Genomic DNA, 19,426 nt, shown 5'->3' with positions numbered 1-19,426 from the left:
ACATACAGCCCTTCGGTGAACCCCCCAAATATTGGAAAAATCCTGCAGCTCTTTTGGCTCCTGCTCCCCGTCCTGAGCAGAGGGAGCATTCTTCTGTCCATACGTATGTACGGACACATATGGATTTCCAATCACGCAGCCCCAGCTCCCCGTATGTGGATGCGCTGGGCTGAAGGGGCTGTAAATCCAGCCTTGCTCTGTTCCCAAATCCAGCCCTGCCCTTCGGAAGCACTTTCAATACCGGGGAACTTTTGCTGATGGATATTGGGGACGATGCGCAGCAGCGCTCCCGACGTCCCAGCGAGCGGAACGCTGGCGCTGCTTTCAGCAGCGATGAACCCCAAACACGGGGCTGAATTCCTGCCGGCCCAGGCAAAGGGTGCAAGGACAAGCTCGGTTTTGCCATTTCTCCTCAAAAAAAAGGAGCTTTCCCGGAGCCGGGTGCCATTCACAACTCCTCACTTGTCATTATTAAGGGTGGCACATGGAGTTATTGCACTCCCTGGCCTGGCCCATCGGCAGAACGATACCATGGAGCATTCATCTTCATCGAGGAACTTTATGGAGTTGAAAAGCCTTATAATAAGAATAGCAGGCGGAATGTAAACAGGAAAAACTCATTAGCATTTACTTTTTGTGATTTGATGACTTGACAAATAACTATTTCAAAACAACTAGTTTGAGAGATGGGTTGAAGCTTGTTAGGATAAAGCAAAAAGAGCAATTACAATAATTATAGGTTTCCCTATATGATTTAACACATGCGCATGGCGGGAGCTGATGATGTGATCTTAAGACACCATTAAAAGAAAATTTTGCCACTTTTGTTTTTCATTTCCATTTGCAATAATTTCTTCTTTATAGTTCCATGCATTTCAATATATTGCCTATGACCAAATAATACTTTATTAAAACCTCAGGGAGATGCAGTTGCGGATAAGCAATTGTGAGGATGGATTTCGGCAGCGACCCCGCATCCCTCCCCTGGCAGGTAACGTGCAGATCCCAACACCCCCGCCACTCGGGAGCGAGCAGCCAGGCTTGCCCAAAACCCGGCTCATTTCACTGCTCCCAACGGCATCTGAGCGTTAATAGTTAATCACAGACACAGCACATTTCCAACTCCTCGCTAAAATGCCTTTTTTATAATATTTTAGGGCAAAGAAGTGAATCGAGAGCCCCGTGTTTCCACAGCACGCCAGTAACGCGGAGCGTGATCGGCCAGCGCCAGCTCGGCTTCGCACTTTCCCCCGGCAGTTTTGCTATTGTTTTAAGGTTTTCTAACACAAATAGAGAGGCGAAGGGAAGGATTTCTTACCGAGGAACACCGGCGAGAGGCACCCAGTGCCCTCCCATAGAGCAGCTCTCCTAAACCGCCCGGCGAGCCGGGGAAAAAAGGCAACTTGCAGAAATGTGTTCTGCAAACCTCGCATTTCTGGCGGTTTAATTTTCCTCCAGCCGTTTCCGCGGCTCCCGTACCCAACCGCGCTGCTCTTCCCACAGCAGATCCATTCAGAGCGCGTTGGAATGAGTTTCTTTCTGCATATTTTTCCCCCCTTCTTTTGTTTATTCCCAGGGCAGACCCGCTTCCGCTGCCCGCTCGCGGTTCAGGGAGTTCACACCGAATTTAAACAACTAATTGACTTGTCACTGCGAGCGAAAAAACAGGGAGGAATTCAGAACTCTGTATTTTCCTGCCGGGGGAAAGTTGAGCGCGAGCGGCCGCGGAGCCGCGCGGGGACAATCGCCGCCCGGCGTCCCCGCCGCCCGGCCGCTGGCACCGCCGCAAGCGCCGCACAATGCGCAGCGGGCTGAACAATGCGGGCTCTGTCCCCCGCTCCCCGGCCGCGGGGACACCCCGGCCCGCTCCCCCTCGCCGTGTCCCCCGCTTTGTGCCGCCTGTCACCCAGCCCGCCCGCACCCCCGGGGCCGTCCTGGTTTATGTGACCCCAAACACAAAGGATGTGGCCGGGGCCTGGCGGCCGCGCGGGGTTGGGGAGCCCCGCGGGTTGGTGTCGGGGTGACAGGCACGGCCGGGCTAAAACAAAACACACCGAAGCACGCACGAAAACAAACAACAAACCAACAGAATGAAGGGGAAAAAATAACTAAGCAAAAGGCAAAGGCGGCTCCCCCTCGGCTCATCCAACACTCATCTCGCCCCCTGCGCGAGGGACCGCGAGCGGAATGAAGCTGGGTGGGTGCCGGGGGTGTTCCACCGCGGTCCCGCCGCTGCCGCCCGCGTTTTATTGCCGGCGGAGGATCAACAGCGGCGCTTGGCAACTTTGGCGTTTCCCGCCGGCCCTGCCGTGCAGGGGAACGTCAGGTGGGCTTCGGCCGGAGCCTCCGCAGCCCCAAAACAGGAAGAAGTCATTAAAAAAATTAAAGCCCTGCAGTGAATTTACAACTCTTCGTTTTTTTGCGTTCTGAGAATTTTGTCTCAATTATTCTCCCCGCGCAGATTCCCTCGGTCGCTGCTCACGAGCCAAGTGTCCTGCGCTCCCGCAACGCGTCCTTCGCCAAGTATTCAAAACAAAGGGTGAGGCCCGCAACTCTCAGCCAAGCATATTTAAAAAAAAAGAATTAAAAATAATCTCAGTTATTCAACCAGATGTTGATTCACCAGAGCGGCTTTTCCGCTGCACCACACATGCCTGCACACTCACTCGCACGCCGGCGGGATCCCCGCGCTCCGGCCCAGCCAGGCCTGGCTTAGAGCTCCGGCAGCTCCCCGGCCTAACTCTGCCGCTGACTGGGATCAGATGAAACGCAGGGGAAGCTGAAAGAGCCCAGAGTGGCGCAGTTTGGGCGCTGCCCCCCCCCCCAAATTCTCTTCTCCTCTCCGTTCAGCAGCAGCTCCCCTCCTCACCTCACCCTTCCCCCTCGCCCCCCCCCCAAATATTTTAAATATACTGAAATACTTTTTCCTTCTCAAGACCCAGCCAGAGAAAAAAAATAACCCTCCAGATGGCACGTATAAACCTTCTGCTGGGGTTATGCACAAAATACCACACACTTCTTTTTTTTCCTTGTCTTAAATAAAGCGTTTCTGTTGGAAGCGGGGGGGGGGGGGGGGGAAGAAAAGAAGAAGGAAAAAGGGGCTGAAGTCTGCCAGCACTGGCAAGTCACTCCGCCGCGGCGGAAAATGGGGCTTTTTTGGTCATTTTCCGTTATCTCACCAGTACTTTTGGAGCCGGATCTGGGGGGCCCGCGGCCCCGCTCCCGCCCCCCCCTTCTTTGGAATTTTTGTACGTTTATTTCGCTTTGCACTACTTTGAGTTCACCCCAAACTTTTCCGCACTTTGTAGCGCGCACAAACAGAAAGAAAAGGGAAGAAAAAGAAGAAGAAAACAAACTAAACGCCGAACAAAAAGTCCCCCAGCCGGCCGCCCGCGGCCCCAGCGCGGAGCCCCGCGGAGGATGCTCGGCCCCGCCGCCCCCCGCTCGCCCAAAGTGCCCGTCCGGTGGCCACGCCAGCTTACCGCCTTCCCGTTATAGTAGTACATGAGGGAGTTGCCGCCCATGCCGGGGATCGTGTATGCGCAGTACATGGTCCCGCCGCCGTCCCCCTCCGCGCCCGCGCTCCCAACTTTTTATTTCAAACTCGCTTCTCCCTTTTTTCACCACAATTCCTGAACTCGCATCTTCCCATATGGCCGGCCCGGGCGCGCTCGATATGCAAAGCAGGGCGAGACCATTCGCCGCGCGGGGGCGGAGGCTGCGCGCACCCCCCCGCCCCCCCCCCAGCGCGCACCCCACCCCACCTCCCCGCGCCCGCGCACCGCCCCGCGCCCGCGCACCGCCCGGCGCGTCCCCGCGGGGCCGGCCCGTCACCGCCCGGAATACAAATGCGCTTAATTGCCCCCCCGCTCACCCCCCCCCCCCCCCGCTCTCCTCTCTTTTTTTTTTGTTTTAATTTGATTAAAAAGCGAGTGGCAGGAAGGGAATCGTATGATGCACATCTAATAACTCCGCCATCTGTCCGTGCTGCTGGCGCGCTCCCAGCATTGTGCGCAGCTGCCGCGCCCCGCGCAGCCCCGCGCAGCCCCCCCTGCCCTTTTTTCTTTACATTCCTTTTTTTCCCCCTTTTTTAAAATAACAAATACCTCGGTGTCCCGGCCCACCGGGCGCTGCTGAAAAATATCAGCCCGGGCAAACACGGGGAGGAGATGGGGGGGAAGCGGATCCAACCCCCCCCCCCCCCGCCCCGGCACGTCGGGACTGGAGCTTGCCAAATTCAGAGCATCACAGGAAAGGAAAGGAGGGCCCCCGGGAATCGATCCCAAATGAAACTAAATCATTTGCATATGCCGAAGCAAATGCCAGCCGAGCATACAGCCAGTCTCCGGGCTCAACTTTAATAATTCAAAGCACCTATTTCCTCGCTCCTCGCCGGGGTAGCGGCATCCATCACCCGCGAAGGGACGGCCACGGCGGGCTCTCCGCAAAGTTTTCGCCCCTACTTTTCCGGCCGGGTCCATCGCGTTGGCGTGCGCGGTGGCGTATGGGCGAGGGGGGAACAATCCGGGAGGGGAGAACGAGCAGAGGTTTATCTACCTCACTTGTTCTGCATTTATTCGGGAGGTCCCCAGAGGTTGGGGTAAACAGTACTTGAATTATAATCACACATTTCATTCAAATTTCATGCTTTGAGGATTTTTTCCTCATTAGAACAGTTAGTTGTCAATCTGACAAGATCGCATTTGTAACCTTTAAACCACCCCCAGCGTATAATACATCAGGCCAAAAATCCCGAGCACCGCGGGTCACGGTGCAGCACAAAACACTGCACAGGAAGGACAGAAACGCTCTGCAAACCCGGCTTTAGCGCTGCGTACAACCGACTTCCTGCAGACCTCACTGCCCGGGCTCCAGAGGTGCAAAATAAAGCGCTTTGATCATTTATTAAAAATACCTCTTCTGTTTTTAATAAGCACCTAGAAATAAAGCCAGTTATTCTCTTCTTCCTGGGTTTTCCAACTGCAAAATACGGTGTTTTCTCTCGTAATAAAAGCTGCAGTTTCACAGCTCTACGCAAAGTTATAAAACTAGCACAAATTTTACCACAAAATTAAGATGGGATGGACCTTTAAATCATCTCACTGAGCGGCTTTGCTGCCGCAGAACAAGCCCAAGCCCAGCGGAATAAACCCTTCCCGGCTGGCACGAGTGGCTCTGAGCGTTCCACGTGTCGATCCGGGAACGGAGGGACCCGCGTCTCGACCCGTGACCGATGTGGCAGGGGAACGCCTGCCGACGGCTGCAGCTTGTGCTTTGCAACCCCGGAGCGGGAATGATCCAACCTAACCTGGATCCATATTAGTTCCCTCCTTCTCCTGAACGGGAGAATTTCAGTATGAATATATTGTACATAACGCGGTAAGAAGTTGATGCCGTTTGCAGGGAGTCAGCCCGTAACTATAACGCAATTCTCAACACATGGCAATAACAATTAATCGCTTTACCGTATCATATTTGCATTCAACACATACATTGAGATAACTTTAATATATTTTCCTGCCTCGCTCAGAAACTTGTGATTGTACCGGATATTTTTTCAGACATAGAAATGTGGATCTTCTATGACATTCATATTACGAATAACAGCCAGAGAGACACTGACGGTGTGTAGGGCTTTGAGATGCGGCGAGGCCACGCTACAGAGCAAACCGCTGCAAACCTACGGGCTGTTACCTGACGAGAAGCAGCTTTTGAACAGTCCCACCTTGGGTGGTGTTTTCACCTCCCAACGCCGGGCTCTGTGGATCTGCACCTGCCCGGGACGCGGCCACGTCGGGGATTTGCACCGGACCAGGAGAAGTGGTGGTTCTGTGCGCGGATTTGTGGTTCACGGGGCTGTGGGAGAGCCCAGCACCAAGAAGGATGCGCTGCCGGATGCAGCACCAGCACCAGGAAGGATGCGCTGCTGGATGCAGCACCAGCACCAGGAAGGATGCGCTGCTGGATGCAGCACCAGCACCAGGAAAGATGCGCTGCTGGATGCAGCACCAGCACCAGGAAGGATGCGCTGCTGGATGCAGCACCAGCACCAGGAAAGATGCGCTGCTGGATGCAGCACCAGCACCAGGAAAGATGCGCTGCTGGATGCAGCACCAGCACCAGGAAAGGATGTGCTGCTGGATGTGGCACTGTGAAGCATGCACTGCTGGATGTGGCACCAGCACCGGGAAGGATACACTACCAGATGTGGCACCAGCACCATGAAGGATGCGCTGCTGGGATGCAGCACCAGCACCAGGAAGGATGCACTGCCAGATGTGGCACCAGCACAGATGTGCTGCTGGATGCAGCTCCAGCACTGGGAAGGATGCACCACTGGGATGCAGCTCCAGCACCGGGAAGGATGCACTGCTGGATGCGGTAGCAGCACTGGGAAGGATGCGCTGCTGGATGCGGCACCGGCACCGTGGAGGACGCAGCACAGGGCTGCAGCTCCAGCCATGCTGCTGTGAGGGCTGGGGGGGCTGCAGGTGCAGCTGTGCGGGACCCCCCGCAGCCCCCGCGCCGGCATCTGCCGAGCGGCTCCTCCGCCCCCAGCTCCCAGGCCTCGCCGCAGAGCAGTGCCGACAATGCTGTAATTAACGGCCTTGGTCTTAACGAGAGGTTGGCAGCGTGGCGGGGAGTGGTGAGGAGGGGAGCAGGAGCAGCTTCCCCACCAGCACCTCTAACTGGCATCTCATCTCCGTCACCCAAAAGGTACTTGTTCCCATGGAAAGGGTCATGGATGAGCATTAAATCTTTGTTTTGGTAAATATGGTGTTATACTGGACCCAGAGGGAATGCCACCAAAGGGCGGGGGACTCCAACACACACACAACCTCACAGATGCATCAAATGCTCAACACGTTATGGCAGCACTTTGGATGTCAGGTGCCATTCCTTCGGCATCCTGCAGGTCACTGGTAACACAGTCTGACCCGCTGTGACACCCACGTGCTCGCGCTACGGACACGTTCTGAACGCAACACGAGCGGGGACGCAGCCGGGTCGCTGTGACACGGCACGCACGGGACGCCGCCCCACGCAGCCACGGTGTCACAGCCCCTTACTTTAGTGCTAGAGAAGTTAACCATCTCTTTTCGTTCTCTCCTCACTTCTCCTGTGTGAGATGCCAGGGGCAATCCCAGAGGAGGGTGCCACTGCCGGACCTGAGGCCACGCAAGCATACAATTATTCTGGTTGGAAAAGACCCTCAAGATGATCGAGTCAGGTCCACAGGAGAGGAGCAAAGCCGGGGAAGCGATCAGCTGGATGAGAAGCTTGCAGCCACAAATTGAAAGGGATAATGGCAAAATATCAAGGAAGAAGACTAAAATAGCCAGTATTCCTCTAAGTCTGGGTCACTTGGATAATCTCATCCTTCTTATCCAAATCCTTGAGTGTAGGTATTAAAACCCACCCGCCGTGGGTGGAGAAGTGGCTCTGGATGCCCAGATGGGAAGAGTTTCTCTTCCCCAGGTGAGCGAGCGGGACTCAGAGGTCCCACCGAACACGTCCCACCAGCCTTTTCCAACCAGCTCCTCCCCTGGCCGTGGACAACAAAAGGAGACGCAAAGCCCAGCTCTGGTCCCCAAAGCCAGGTCTATTTTAGGAGATGCCAGAGCTGAGCTAAAAGTTTCTTAATCCCCTCCTAAGCACCTGCGAGGGGCAGCCCCGGTGCCTCTGAGCGGAGGGGACGTGACCCGAGCCCACAAAGCTCATCCAGATGCTGACAAACACAAGAACAAGTTGCATCCTATTTACCTCATCCAGACAGACACGGTTTTGGTAGCAATTGCAACTGTTGCAGCAAAAGGTAACACTTATTTTCCTATGTTTTTATACATGAATATTCTCTGCTTTCTCCCCAGGAAAAGGTTCACATTCAGATACCTGTGCACCACAGCCTGAATGCAGCATAAATATCTCATTATACAGATGCTGCATTAACAAATCAGACCCTAAAAGCCATAGTCTCTAAAAAGTCACTTTAAAGCAGCCAAAGGTTTTAATATTATACATCTGCTTTAATATTATAGAGCACCTACTGATGGCAACCCTCGTCACCCCCAGAATCCCACGCCGTGTTCCCAGCACCACCCCGAGCTCCCCCTTCCTCGCCAAGGGGACGACGTCTTCACTCCAAAATAATTGCAATTAAAGTATTTTAGCAATTATGGGGTTTTTTCCTAAATTATGTGCTGAATAGGTCAGACGGGCACGTCTGCTGCAGCCAGAGCAGCTTTGGGGGCACAACCGCACACCCCCAAACACAAACCGCCTGGCCAAAGCGGGAGCTGTGACCGGGTTGGAATCCAGGACCAAAGGTTTGGTCTGAGATGTGAACGAAGCAGAGGACGGGTCTGTGAGCACCCGCCAGCTCCATCTGTAACACACCAGACCCGGTCTGCTTCGGCCTCTAACGCTATCCAGACTGCCTTTACTAGATAACACGTGAGGTTTATAACATAATAAAACCCTAGATCAAAACTAGCCATTGAAAAGCAAACCAGCGTCCAGTGTTTGCTTTCCAGATAAGCCAAGTTTAACACACTGTGAGTTGAGCTTGGCACGAGCTGGCCTGGACCCCGGCGCCCTGGCTTAGCCATCACCTTCCAGAAAACTCATCTTACAGAGTAAAAAGAGCCTTGAAACACACTTTACAGCTCATCTATTTTAAACTGGACTGGCTATCTAAAACATCCATTTGCCACTAGGTTTATTTTTGATACGCTGCTCGCGGAAAGCCAAGAGAGAAACTGAAACCACATGGGCCGGGGTTTCTCCTTGCGCCAAGGCTCCGTCGCCGGTTTTCACCATTCTATCTCCGGCCATTGGTTACAGCGCCATCTCAGATTGCTTATTGTGAAGACTGAGCTTAACTCGGGTAACTCCGGAGGAGAGCTGGGAAACGGCAACTCGGGGGCAGAAAACCCCACAAGCTAATAAAACCAACCCAATCTTTTTCAGATCTCATTTTTCTTCGTGTTTTGCAGATGGGAGGGCGGCTGACTCATGATATCTGAACCCTTGAGGTCGGCAATGCCACGACGGCATCTCCACACGGCGCTGGCAACGCCAACAGACCCCACAAGGACTATAAGCTAAAATAAATGGTAAAACAAATGAACAGTGAGGTTTTTAGCATTTCACCCAGCACGGAGCAGTTCACCGACTGCACACACCACATAACGAACGAGTAATTTCCGATTATAAGGGATTATCTTTGCTTTTGCAGTTCAAGTACGATCTAGAGCAATCGGTGCTGGAGCTACTGCTCGTTTGGTGTTACCACACGTTCCTGGTCAAAAAATAGATGTGGAAAAGGTAAGAAGAAGTTGTGGACACCACACATGGCTAATGTTAAGAAACAAAATGTGGCCTTCTTTTCATAGTAAAGCACGAGCAGGGCTGATCCAAGCGCTCCTCTCCGCTCAATGATGTGCAGGACCGGCCGGAGATGTGGATCCTGCACACCCCGATTCCTCCCCAAGAACCCGGGCAGGGAAAGCGGCTCCTCATTCACTGCACATCACCATATGAACCCGGGCAGGGAAAGCGGCTCCTCATTCACTGCACATCACCATATGAACCCGGGCAGGGAACGCGGCTCCTCATTCACTGCACATCACCATATGGGCGGCTTTTCATAGTAAGGCATCGCAGCCCGTCTATCCAGCAGTCAAATATGATTCTGTGGCTGTTTCCCTTTGTATAGATGGAGAAAGCAAAGCCTGGAGAGGCCACCGGCAGCGTGTCGGTGCTGCGGTGACACCCAGTCCATGGTGCCAAGGGGATCGGAGCCTGGGAGTCCCTACAAACGCTCCTGGGACTCCCCACAAACGCTCCTGGGGCTCCCCAAAAATGGTCCTGGGGCTCCCCAAAACCAGTCCTGGGGCTCCCCAAAAACGTTCCTGGGGCTCCCCAAAAATGCTCCTTGGGCACGGTACCTCCCAAGGGAACAGCTCAAGCTCTGTGCCCCAGAACCACAGAGCATGGTCACCCTGTGATGGGTGACCTGGCCGCTCGGTGCTGAGCTCCCGGGGACAAGGATGTCACCCTGACACCCATGCAACTTGGTCTGGACTTGGAAATTGCTGGAAAAGAAGCCCTAACCTCAGACATCCAGGGAAAAGTAGAGGTAGAGATGGTGCATTTGGGGAAAAACTGGGAAACCAGGCAAGCTCGTTTTGCGTTGCGAGCGGCACGGTTTGGTTTGGCCGCTGGGTCCATGGACAGGTAGGGCGCGGAAAGGTGGAGCAGCCCGTCCTGAAGGCCCCAAAGAATGAGGAGCCGGGGAGATGTGAAGCCCTGGGAGAGCAGCCGGCACGGACGGGGCGATGGAGAGAGCGGGGACCGGTCTGGCCACGGCGGGGACCGCGGAACGGGGACACCGCTCCCGAGAAGGGAGGAGGACCTCACGCAAGGCCCTCTTTGGGGATGCCGCTCAAAGAGATGAAAATCACCCAAAATAACGGGTATTCAATGAGCACAGAATACTGGCTATTCCATCGGTTTTATCTTCATGTTGAGCAATACGGGACATTATTCCCGAGTCCTGCTACCAAAGCTTCAGCTGATGTTCTGCCACAGCTCCTGTGTCTCATTCCCCACCGTTACCTCCCTTCCACTAAACCACATCACTCCTCTTTTGCTGCTGATGCTGAACTGGCCTTTAAACCTTCAGCACGCTGCAAAACCTCTGCAGCGCTGCTCCCTTTCCAAGACATCAGGATTGGACCTTCTGCTTAAACCTCATTTTGGCAGAGGGGAAAGGAGCTGAATCCAGCCTGGATCTGAGCACGGGCTTTGCGGGCAGTTATGGAAGCACCAGCATCCATTGCTCCCAAGGCTCAGCTCCGCTTGCTAAGGCACTAATTCCATGACGTTTTATCTTTACTACGTAAAATTGCTCAGGAGAAAAGGGCGTTTGTACCTTTGACTTCATTGGGCTATTCACATGTGCTAAAACATACCTCGTGACCTGAGCGGTTGGACCAAAGAAGTCAGGCTGCTGGCCCTCCTGAAATGAAGTGCATGGGTTTGTGAGTAATTAGGGCCACACAGTGGTTTCACTGTGCATTTTATAGCAAATACGTGTATTTTGTATTTATATACGAAACGCACGTGCTTAAAATACACAGCAAACCGACTGCCAACACGCAGGTATCGCAGAAGAAACCTCTCAGCGCAACAACACGCTCGCGCTTTCCCATGAACTTTTTCTTTCGGCAATCCTAATTAATACTCCAAAAGCACGTTTTCAACGCTACCAATGCAGATGCTACATTAAAAGCCAGGTTTTTATACCCCGGCCTCCCCTAGAAGCCTCTGTTGAGCCTGACCTGAAGGGGTTACAGCCTGCGTGAACAAAGATGCCAAAAAAAGGCCCCCGGAGCTGACGTCATTTGCCAAAAAGCCTCTTTTTGCAGGTGGGGAGCGAGGTCCCACGTCCCCGGCGCTGTTTTCTGACACGGCACCATATTCCCATCGACTGCTCAAATTCACACTTAACCGCCTAACACATGGTAGTGCCAACTTCCCTAACAAAATCTGGCTATTTGGAGGTTCTCTCCAAGTGCTGCTCATGAATAGCCAGATTAAGGGGGAAACCGACTGCTTGCTGATAAATCCACTGGAGCTGCGCTCGGGATTTTATCAGGACTCTCGCAGTATTTCCTGGCATTTTGGAGGTTTGATTGTTTTCTAAAGCCTCCGCTCCAAAACCGCGGTAATTACCTAAAAACCTAGATTTCATTAAAATAGCACTTCAGGTCCCTGGAGCTGTGGCCGAAACCTGAACGCACAATCTGAGCACAGCTAAAAGTTTAAGAAAAACGCCCAAAAAAGAGGCGACCGCAAAGCCACGACATTTCTACGTGTGTGCTGAGGTTGAGGTGAATCTCGGCGCTGCATTCGTGATCATTTTGGTGAAGATTCTTTGTGCACTTGGAATGTCCTTGGTTATTTCCCGCAGTAGCCAGAGCGGAGGAGCCTTCAGCCGTGAATTCAGTGCAGCTCCTTCTTTCAACCTCAATAATAAAGCGCAAAATGCACCTTACATTTTAACCTCTCCCTCCAAATATCCCCCGCCGGGGAAATGGGACGCGATGGTTCATTTCAGAGCCGAAACAATTTGGGGATGGTCTGTTAAATAATACAAGTTGTAGTAAAAATGCAGGCGCCGCAGCCGCGGGACCGGCGCCGAAGTGGTTAACAGACATATGCTGTATAATTAGGAGATGCATTAATGATTATGAATAGTAAATGACTTGGTGCAAGGAAAAAAATCTAGTCAAAAGGGACATGCACCTATCTTACGTGTTTATTAGAAACTGTATATAACTAGAGAATTCTGCTATTAAGAATCCGGCGTTATTGGTGTAAATACTTCCAAGGGTACATCAAATTGTAATCTTTCATACGACATCCATCAAACCAGGCTGGAGATTTTGACAAACATTAAACACAGTAAGGAGGCAATTATGTATGCATGATTTAATCTGCAACTAATTAATATGCAAATGTATTCATATGTTAGTTACTAAATTAAAAATGCAAAGAAGCCCTTATGGTGATTCTCAAAATTTTGCACAAACAGAACATGTAAAATATAAGGAAAAAGGAAGTTTTTTGGAAACCTGCGGCATACTTTAAATGTTTGGAAACCTGTTGCACGGAGATGGTTCAAAAATATTTACTTAAATAGCAGAGAATGCTAAAAGGCGCCTTCATTTTCTGGCAGAAGGCGGTGGCAGAAAGGTTAAACACGAACCTCTCAAAGTCTTGGGAGATGTGCACTAATTATCACACAAACTGTGCTCAGCACCGAACCCTCGCAGCCTGCAAAACCAGCGCCGGGCTGGGCGCAAACGGGCGTTCGGCTGCATCCTCCTGGTGGACCTTCCCGCAGCCGATCCCCCCGTGGTGCTGGGGACACCGGGCACAAGGGCCCCCGCTCCCGACCCCCACGAGCACGCTTTGTGCTCAGAAACCTTACACAACGATCGCAAATAAAAGGTGCGAGGGAACAGAACCTGCCGGGCGTTCTTCCCCAGATGCACCTTCCAAGAACAAGGGTGCAAACGCACAGAGTATTTACTGGAGAATCGCTACAGCGATGATTTAGCGTAGTTCCTACCCTCTAGTAAGTACGTGAAGGGCAATAATGCAATATATGCTACCATGGTGTGCGTTTGGAGGTACGCGTGCCCCGCCGCAGCAGCCAAAACGGGTCGGACCCAGCGGGGAGCGCAGGCGGCACTTCCAGGCTGTTTCCCGGGCCACTGAACCCATCGCTAGTGCCGCTTTCTCTTTGTTTGCTCTCTTTCTCCTACACCCAGAAGCCATCGGCGGCGCCCAAGAGGATGCTGGCAGCGGGATGGGGTGAGGGGACCCGTGGGGACACGGGGGGTCCGTGCGCTGCTTTAAACCCACTTCAAATCGCTTGCAGGGTGATTCTTGATTTTGGTTTAGGCCAGAACTAAATGTAAGGCTTTTAAAAGCTTAAACGTACACATTTATGCATTCATTACACAGTGTTAAATCTAATTTGTTCTTTTTACTGTCACAGGAAGCACGTGTTTAAAGCAATCTGTTTCCTCATATGAATGCTTTCCTGTCTGTTTGAAAAAAATCGCAACACACTTTACCCCAAGTAACCAAGAGGTGATCATAAATATCCCTAAATAGCATTAAACAGATATGAAAGACATTAACACTTCCAGAATGCCAAAGTAGTATTAATGAAAAACTATAACAGATGCTCCTAGGTCAAAAAGTGAAATGTGTGTTTCCTGAAAAAACACTCTCATCAGAATCATAAATGAACTGTGAGTGGAGAAATGAGGTGTTGCAGAGCAAACGAGAGGATCTTTTTGGTTAAGGACTCCCGCGCACCGTCGCCAAAGCGTGGTTGCAATAAAGGAGCCCGAAGGACCGCCGGCAGGTGGCAATGGGAGCGGGCAGCCCGGTGTCCGTCCCGTCCCGTCCCGTCGGGAAGCGCTGGCTCCGCCGCGCTGGCCCGGGACCAGCCGCTCGCTTCGCCGCGCCGCGCTGTGCCTGGCGTTTGGCAGCCAAAGGGTGTTCTCATCTGGAAACGCAGCCCGACTGTCTGCGATACGCAAGTCCAGCTTCCAACACCCAGGTACCCCAGCCCCTCTGGCTGCCAGCGCACACGGGCTTCGAGGCAGCTGCACCGCTCAAACCTGCATTATTTGCTAGAACGCAGCGAATACGGGAGCCTTTAATTCTTATTGATGGCGCGGGTGAAACGCTGCGCCACCCACGCCGTTCGCTGTTGCAGTGGGGTGGGGGAGGGCTCCCGTCCCCACCTGGGGACAGCAGGGCACCCACCTGCACCCGTACGCATGACACCCCTACCCAGCGAACCGCGCACTCGGGGCAGCTCGGGAGCAAACCGCGGTTACGGGTGCGCCGCGGAGCCGGCGTCCCCGGCGCTGACTTCGGCCGCCTGGCTGGCCTGTGGAAAGGCGCTCCATGCCATCGAAATGAAATAACAATAAACCAACAACCAGCCATTGTAGGCCTCCCAGGTTGCGTGCCAAGAAGCTGTCAGGGGAGCTTTGCTATGCATTTACCGACATTAATAGTTATTGGAACTCTTTATGCATTTTTTTTGCTATATTTTTGCCACGCTGGTGGTTTTTTTTTTTTTGCTCATTTACTGCTTCAGTGTAAAGGCAAAAAGAAATTAATGTTCCTTTGATAAAACACAGAGACTCTGTTAACGAACGTACTGCGGCCGGAGTGCGAGCGCATCGGTCTTAACGGAGTATCGGAAACTTCCATAGGTAACTTGTCATTACCGCCGCTGTCCCCACCGGCCCTGCGGCCAACCTGCTCTGAAACGGGAGAGAACTTCAAGCACACGGGTTGAAATGAATATAGTCCCAGCCCCAGAAGCCACTGTTCCCTAAAGCCACTGTTTCCTAAAGCCACCATTCCCTAAAGCTACCGTTCCCTAAAGCCACCATTCCCTAAAGCCACTGTTCCCTAAAGCCACCATTCCCTAAAGCTACTGTTCCCTAAAGCCACCATTCCCTAAAGCCACTGTCTCCTAAAGCCACTGTTTCCTAAAGCCACTGTCTCCTAAAGCCACCGTTCCCTAAAGCCACCGTTCCCTAAAGCCACCGTTCCCTAAAGCCACTGTCTCCTAAAGCCACTGTTCCCTAAAGCCACCATGTCCCAAAGCCACCATGTCCTAAAGCCACCATTCCCTAAAGCCACAGTTTCCTAAAGCCACCGTTTCCCAAAGCCACCATTTCCTAAAGCCACTGTGTCCCAAAGCCACCGTGTCCCAAAGCCACTGTTCCCTAAAACCACCTCAGCAAGGCCGACCCAAGATGGGATTTAAACGCTGAGCAGTGCTAATTGCAGATCTGAAGGCACTGCGCTGCTTGTAATGGGTACAATCTACAGATAGCAGCTAAAGAAAAGCTGCAAAATCACGTTACTGCAGAGAGATTTGATTTTTAATCTTGAAATGCCTTTTCCTAACAATTGGCCTCACGTTCAAATAGGAAAAATTAAGGGCTGAGTTTAACACTTGGGAAACTCAGCTTAATTCCCAAATGAAAAAGGAATTATAAATTACACAGCTACGCAAAGATAATGATTGAAGGCTGGGCGTGAAAAGGCCATTTATTTTTACATTTATTTACTGAAAAGAACGTGTTTTCTGCCCGATCCTTGTAAAGGATGTGGGTTCGGAGGGGTGCGGGCAGGGCTGGGTCACCGAACCCACATCTTTTACAAGGATTGGTTGGGTCTGTTCCACTGGGAACCCTCCAGAGTGGATGTGAATATACAGATGGATGAAAAGTTTAAATTAAAAGCAATGTGTGTCAAATTTAGAGGGGAAAAAAGGACCATGTGTCCATCGCGAAGAACAGAGCGGTGTCCGGGAGGCGCGCAGGACCCGACCCGCACCGCAGCGTTACGGAGCCGCCGCAAGGGCAGCGCTGAGCACCTCCCGCTCCGCTGCAGCGCCGGAGGCATCTGGGTCTGCTGGCCCAAGCTGGTGTGCTCTGCACTACCCGCAGAGCTCTGAAGAGGGAGTCTCTGCTCAAGCTAAACCAAAAAGCCCCAGCTCATCCCACCCACTGCTCACAATGGGCCACAACCGGGGTGGGGGGTGAGTCCAAAAGAGTCAAACATTTACAAGTGTGTGAATTTTGCAGTATCTTTGAATATAACGTACAGCCAGCGCCTAAGGAAAACACACTGCCCTTCCCAAGTGCTTTTTCATGCCGTGCAATTCAACAAAACCTAAAAACTAAGCCATTTTAACTGGGTGTTTGTGTCGCCTTTTAATCTGTTTTAAAACATGGGCACGGCATTCCGCCTGCAAAATGACTCCTTGGTCCCTGGGGCTGGGCGAGCGATTGCAGGTGTGCTTTGGACAGATGGACTTCCAGCCCATCCCCTCGCCACTGCACAGCGGATCTTATCATTGCCTTGGTTGGACTTCATTTGCTGGGTGCTAAATGTGTTTATTCCCTTTAAAGCGAAAAGCAGAGCTTTGTTATAACTATAAAATAAGGCTGCGTGGGGTTTAATAAGGTCCTAATTTTCCATGGCCAAAGGCGGGTGGGTGCCAGCCCGCAACCCACCGCTGAACCCCGGGAACAGGGTGTTTGTTCCGGAAAACTCCCATTTGAAGCTGAGCACTGGAAGGGAAATTCGGGGGCTGTGTTTTTCACTCGGGGTAGGAAAGTTTGCACAAAAAGCACCAGCAGCTTCCTCACCTCCCAGCGAAATCACCGGCGCTTCTCCCGCGGAAACCAGAATAAAGCTGTGGAAAAACTGCAGGTGGCATCCCATTAGTATTTCTCTTTTCTTGGTTTTTTGGAACCACGCAGGTGTTTCCTTAGGATGTACAACCAGCCGTACGCTTCCTCATCAGTGTGGCCAGCAAGGTCAGGCTGGCGCGCCTGACAATACACAGAGATGCCCCTGGCTTGAGGGGACACCTTAAATTCAGATCAAAGGAAGAGGCTCTTGCCATTAAAACTGAGGCTCGGGAGATGTTATTCATCAACAAAATTTTTCAGTTCCTCTCTTGTCTTTTAATGCAACTGAGATTTGACTTCTCCCACTCTTTATTCTGGCTGTAAAACCTCCCCACACAAGAACTCTCATTATCCGCACCCAGAATAACGTGCGGCACCACACTGGTTGGTATCACAGATGGTTTGGGTTGGAGGGACCTTGGTGCTCATGCAGTGCCACCCATGTGATGAGCAGGGACATCGTCACCAGCTCAGGGTGCTCAGAGCCCCGTCCAGCCTGGCCTGGGGTGTCTCAGGGATGGTTCATCCAGCACCTCTCTGGGAACCTGGGCCAGGCTCTCACCACCCTCAGGGACAACAATTCCTGTGTCATGTTTAGGATATAACAACAATAAACCCGCTCCTTGGGGAGACGCATCGTCTGCTGGAGCAGGGCGGGAATCTTCAGGAACGTTTAATTTCTGAGCCTTCCTTTTGTCCTCAGATATTGCTTTGTTTTACACAATGTCTTGGGAACCGACGCCTGGACAGACACCACTTTCCGGTCAGGATGAGCCCATCAAAACACCCCTCGAACACCAGCTCTACAACCTCAGCCCTCTGCTCTTTGCTCACCGTTTCCCCCGCAAATCTGCCCATTCCTTCAGATGCTTCCAACCCTCCAGCCTCTGACTGGCCAGGAGAAGAAGGGTGGAAAACACCACGTCACTTGGCAAACGCTTCACGGAAAGGTCGGACGTCACCAACCCATGGCAGCTCAAAGGGATGAGGGTTGGGGAGGGACGGACCAGCGAAGCGCGTGGTGAAGTCACGGTGGGGCCGGGGCCGTGCGGAGGAACCGGCCTGGCTACAAACGGCACCGCGACGGCTCCTGCGTGGAACGGTCCCGGTGAAACCCACAAAGCCTGTTTGGGGTCCGCAGAGCCCGAGGAAGACGGTCCCAGGACCTGGTGGGGAGCAGGCGGAGTCTGGGGACCCAGCACTCCTGAGCACCCCACCAAAGCCAGCTCAAACCCTCCGCCTGTTCTAAACTCTCCTTGTTTCCACAGCTCAATTTGCTTTGTTTTCCAAACTCCTAGCCATTTCCTATAATAAAGGGGAGCTGATACAACATATTTATTACCATTTATCATTGAAATTTTTATAAGACTACTTATGAATTAATCAACAATAACTGCTTTCACCAACGCTGCTGCATTAATCTCCATATCCACTGCATAAATCACATTGAGAACAAGTTAATATACATATTTTAAGGGAAATACAGCAATATTTCCACCCTATCAACTAAGTGTATTATAGTCTAGTTAGTCGATTTATAAACGCGCACACTTCACTCGGCATCATAAATCCCGGCAGTTCAGTGACACACAACCGATAACCCAAAGGTGATCTGAGCTTTTCTTTGAGACAGGAGCCTTTCCTAAAGCAGTGTCCTTCCCGACAAAGCCTATGATTCACCACATCTGAAGACAATATGTATGTTCCATTAAAAATGCTCTATTTCCTTCAGAATCCTATCATTCTCCTATTCACATTACTGGACTTGTGTTTTAATCTACCTGTTCTTGGAAGGCAGAGCTCTGCGTGATTTAAATACTCAGCAATACCTTTTGATATTTTATTTCCTAATCGATTTGTACAGCTCATTAAAATCGTGTCGAGTATTTAAAATGCATCTTCTACTTGGAGATAATCCGAGTTAAAAATAAAAATACTGTGAAAATAGTCGCGAGCACTGAATCCACCTCTAACCCGAAGGGGAACCGTCCTCATAAAAAGCCTTGGGGAGGATATTAGTTATTGCTGGCAAGGAGGCCAATAAAAATCAAACCCAGAAAACACATAGTGAAAGAAATTTAAACTACACGTGTGGGAAGTTATTTTTAATTAAAAAAAAAAATAGTCTTATTACTTTCTTGGAAACTTGCGTTTGAGAAATACCCATTATTCAACAGCTTACAAGAAAAGATTTAGGTTGGTATTTAACGTTCTAAAGATGACAATAATGCGTGTGATCAAATGAGGATGTTCATATGTGGTTTTGTCTTTCGGATTAAAACTGTATTATTTATAAAGTGACCAGCAATGAAGCTGCTGCTGAGCAGTCACTACAATAAGCGAAGCTTTGGAAGTATCTGAGTTTGCAACCTGCAAATTTACGTGGATTTATAGGAAAAACATACAGCCCATGTGAGATTAGCAGGCCAAGTTGTTCTATGCTGCGCAAGACTGATTGGCACCCAGCTCCTCCTAATAACCCGGTTCAGAGATCAAATGAACGGAGTCGTCAGGTAGGAGAGGGGAGCTCGCCCCTCTTGAGCGCCTTGTTCTCTGTTTGCAGGTATTCACACAATAATACGTGTGCTGCATGTCTAAAGCAATGGCAGAAA

The 19,426-nt window shown here is 51.6% G+C and overlaps 1 protein-coding gene across 39 annotated transcripts in view; it reads right to left on the bottom strand.

The window, feature by feature from the left end:
* The window catches only part of LOC135577379 (transcription factor 4), a 176,395-nt gene that overhangs the window by 53,940 nt on the left and 103,029 nt on the right, over nucleotides 1-19,426 (bottom strand). The window contains exon 1 of one of the 39 annotated variants that reach the window (XM_065046775.1): nucleotides 4,375-4,395. The exons of 31 other annotated variants lie outside the window; for them this stretch is intronic. Coding sequence is in view for 4 of the 8 variants with exons in the window: in XM_065046774.1 (XP_064902846.1) it covers nucleotides 3,483-3,551 (69 nt within the window). In the remaining 4 variants the exon portion in view is untranslated. Of the gene's footprint in view, nucleotides 1-1,318; nucleotides 1,343-2,666; nucleotides 2,696-3,482; nucleotides 3,652-4,106; nucleotides 4,171-4,374; nucleotides 4,396-19,426 lie in introns of those variants that run through there. 7 more of the 39 variants (XM_065046776.1, XM_065046774.1, XM_065046773.1 and 4 more) reach the window with 7 other exon arrangements.

Source organism: Columba livia, chromosome Z (genome assembly GCF_036013475.1).
Source record: "Columba livia isolate bColLiv1 breed racing homer chromosome Z, bColLiv1.pat.W.v2, whole genome shotgun sequence".
Lineage (NCBI taxonomy): Eukaryota > Metazoa > Chordata > Aves > Columbiformes > Columbidae > Columba > Columba livia.
The sequence above is the reverse complement of the archived record's forward strand: the minus strand, read 5'-3'. Positions and strand labels throughout refer to the sequence as shown.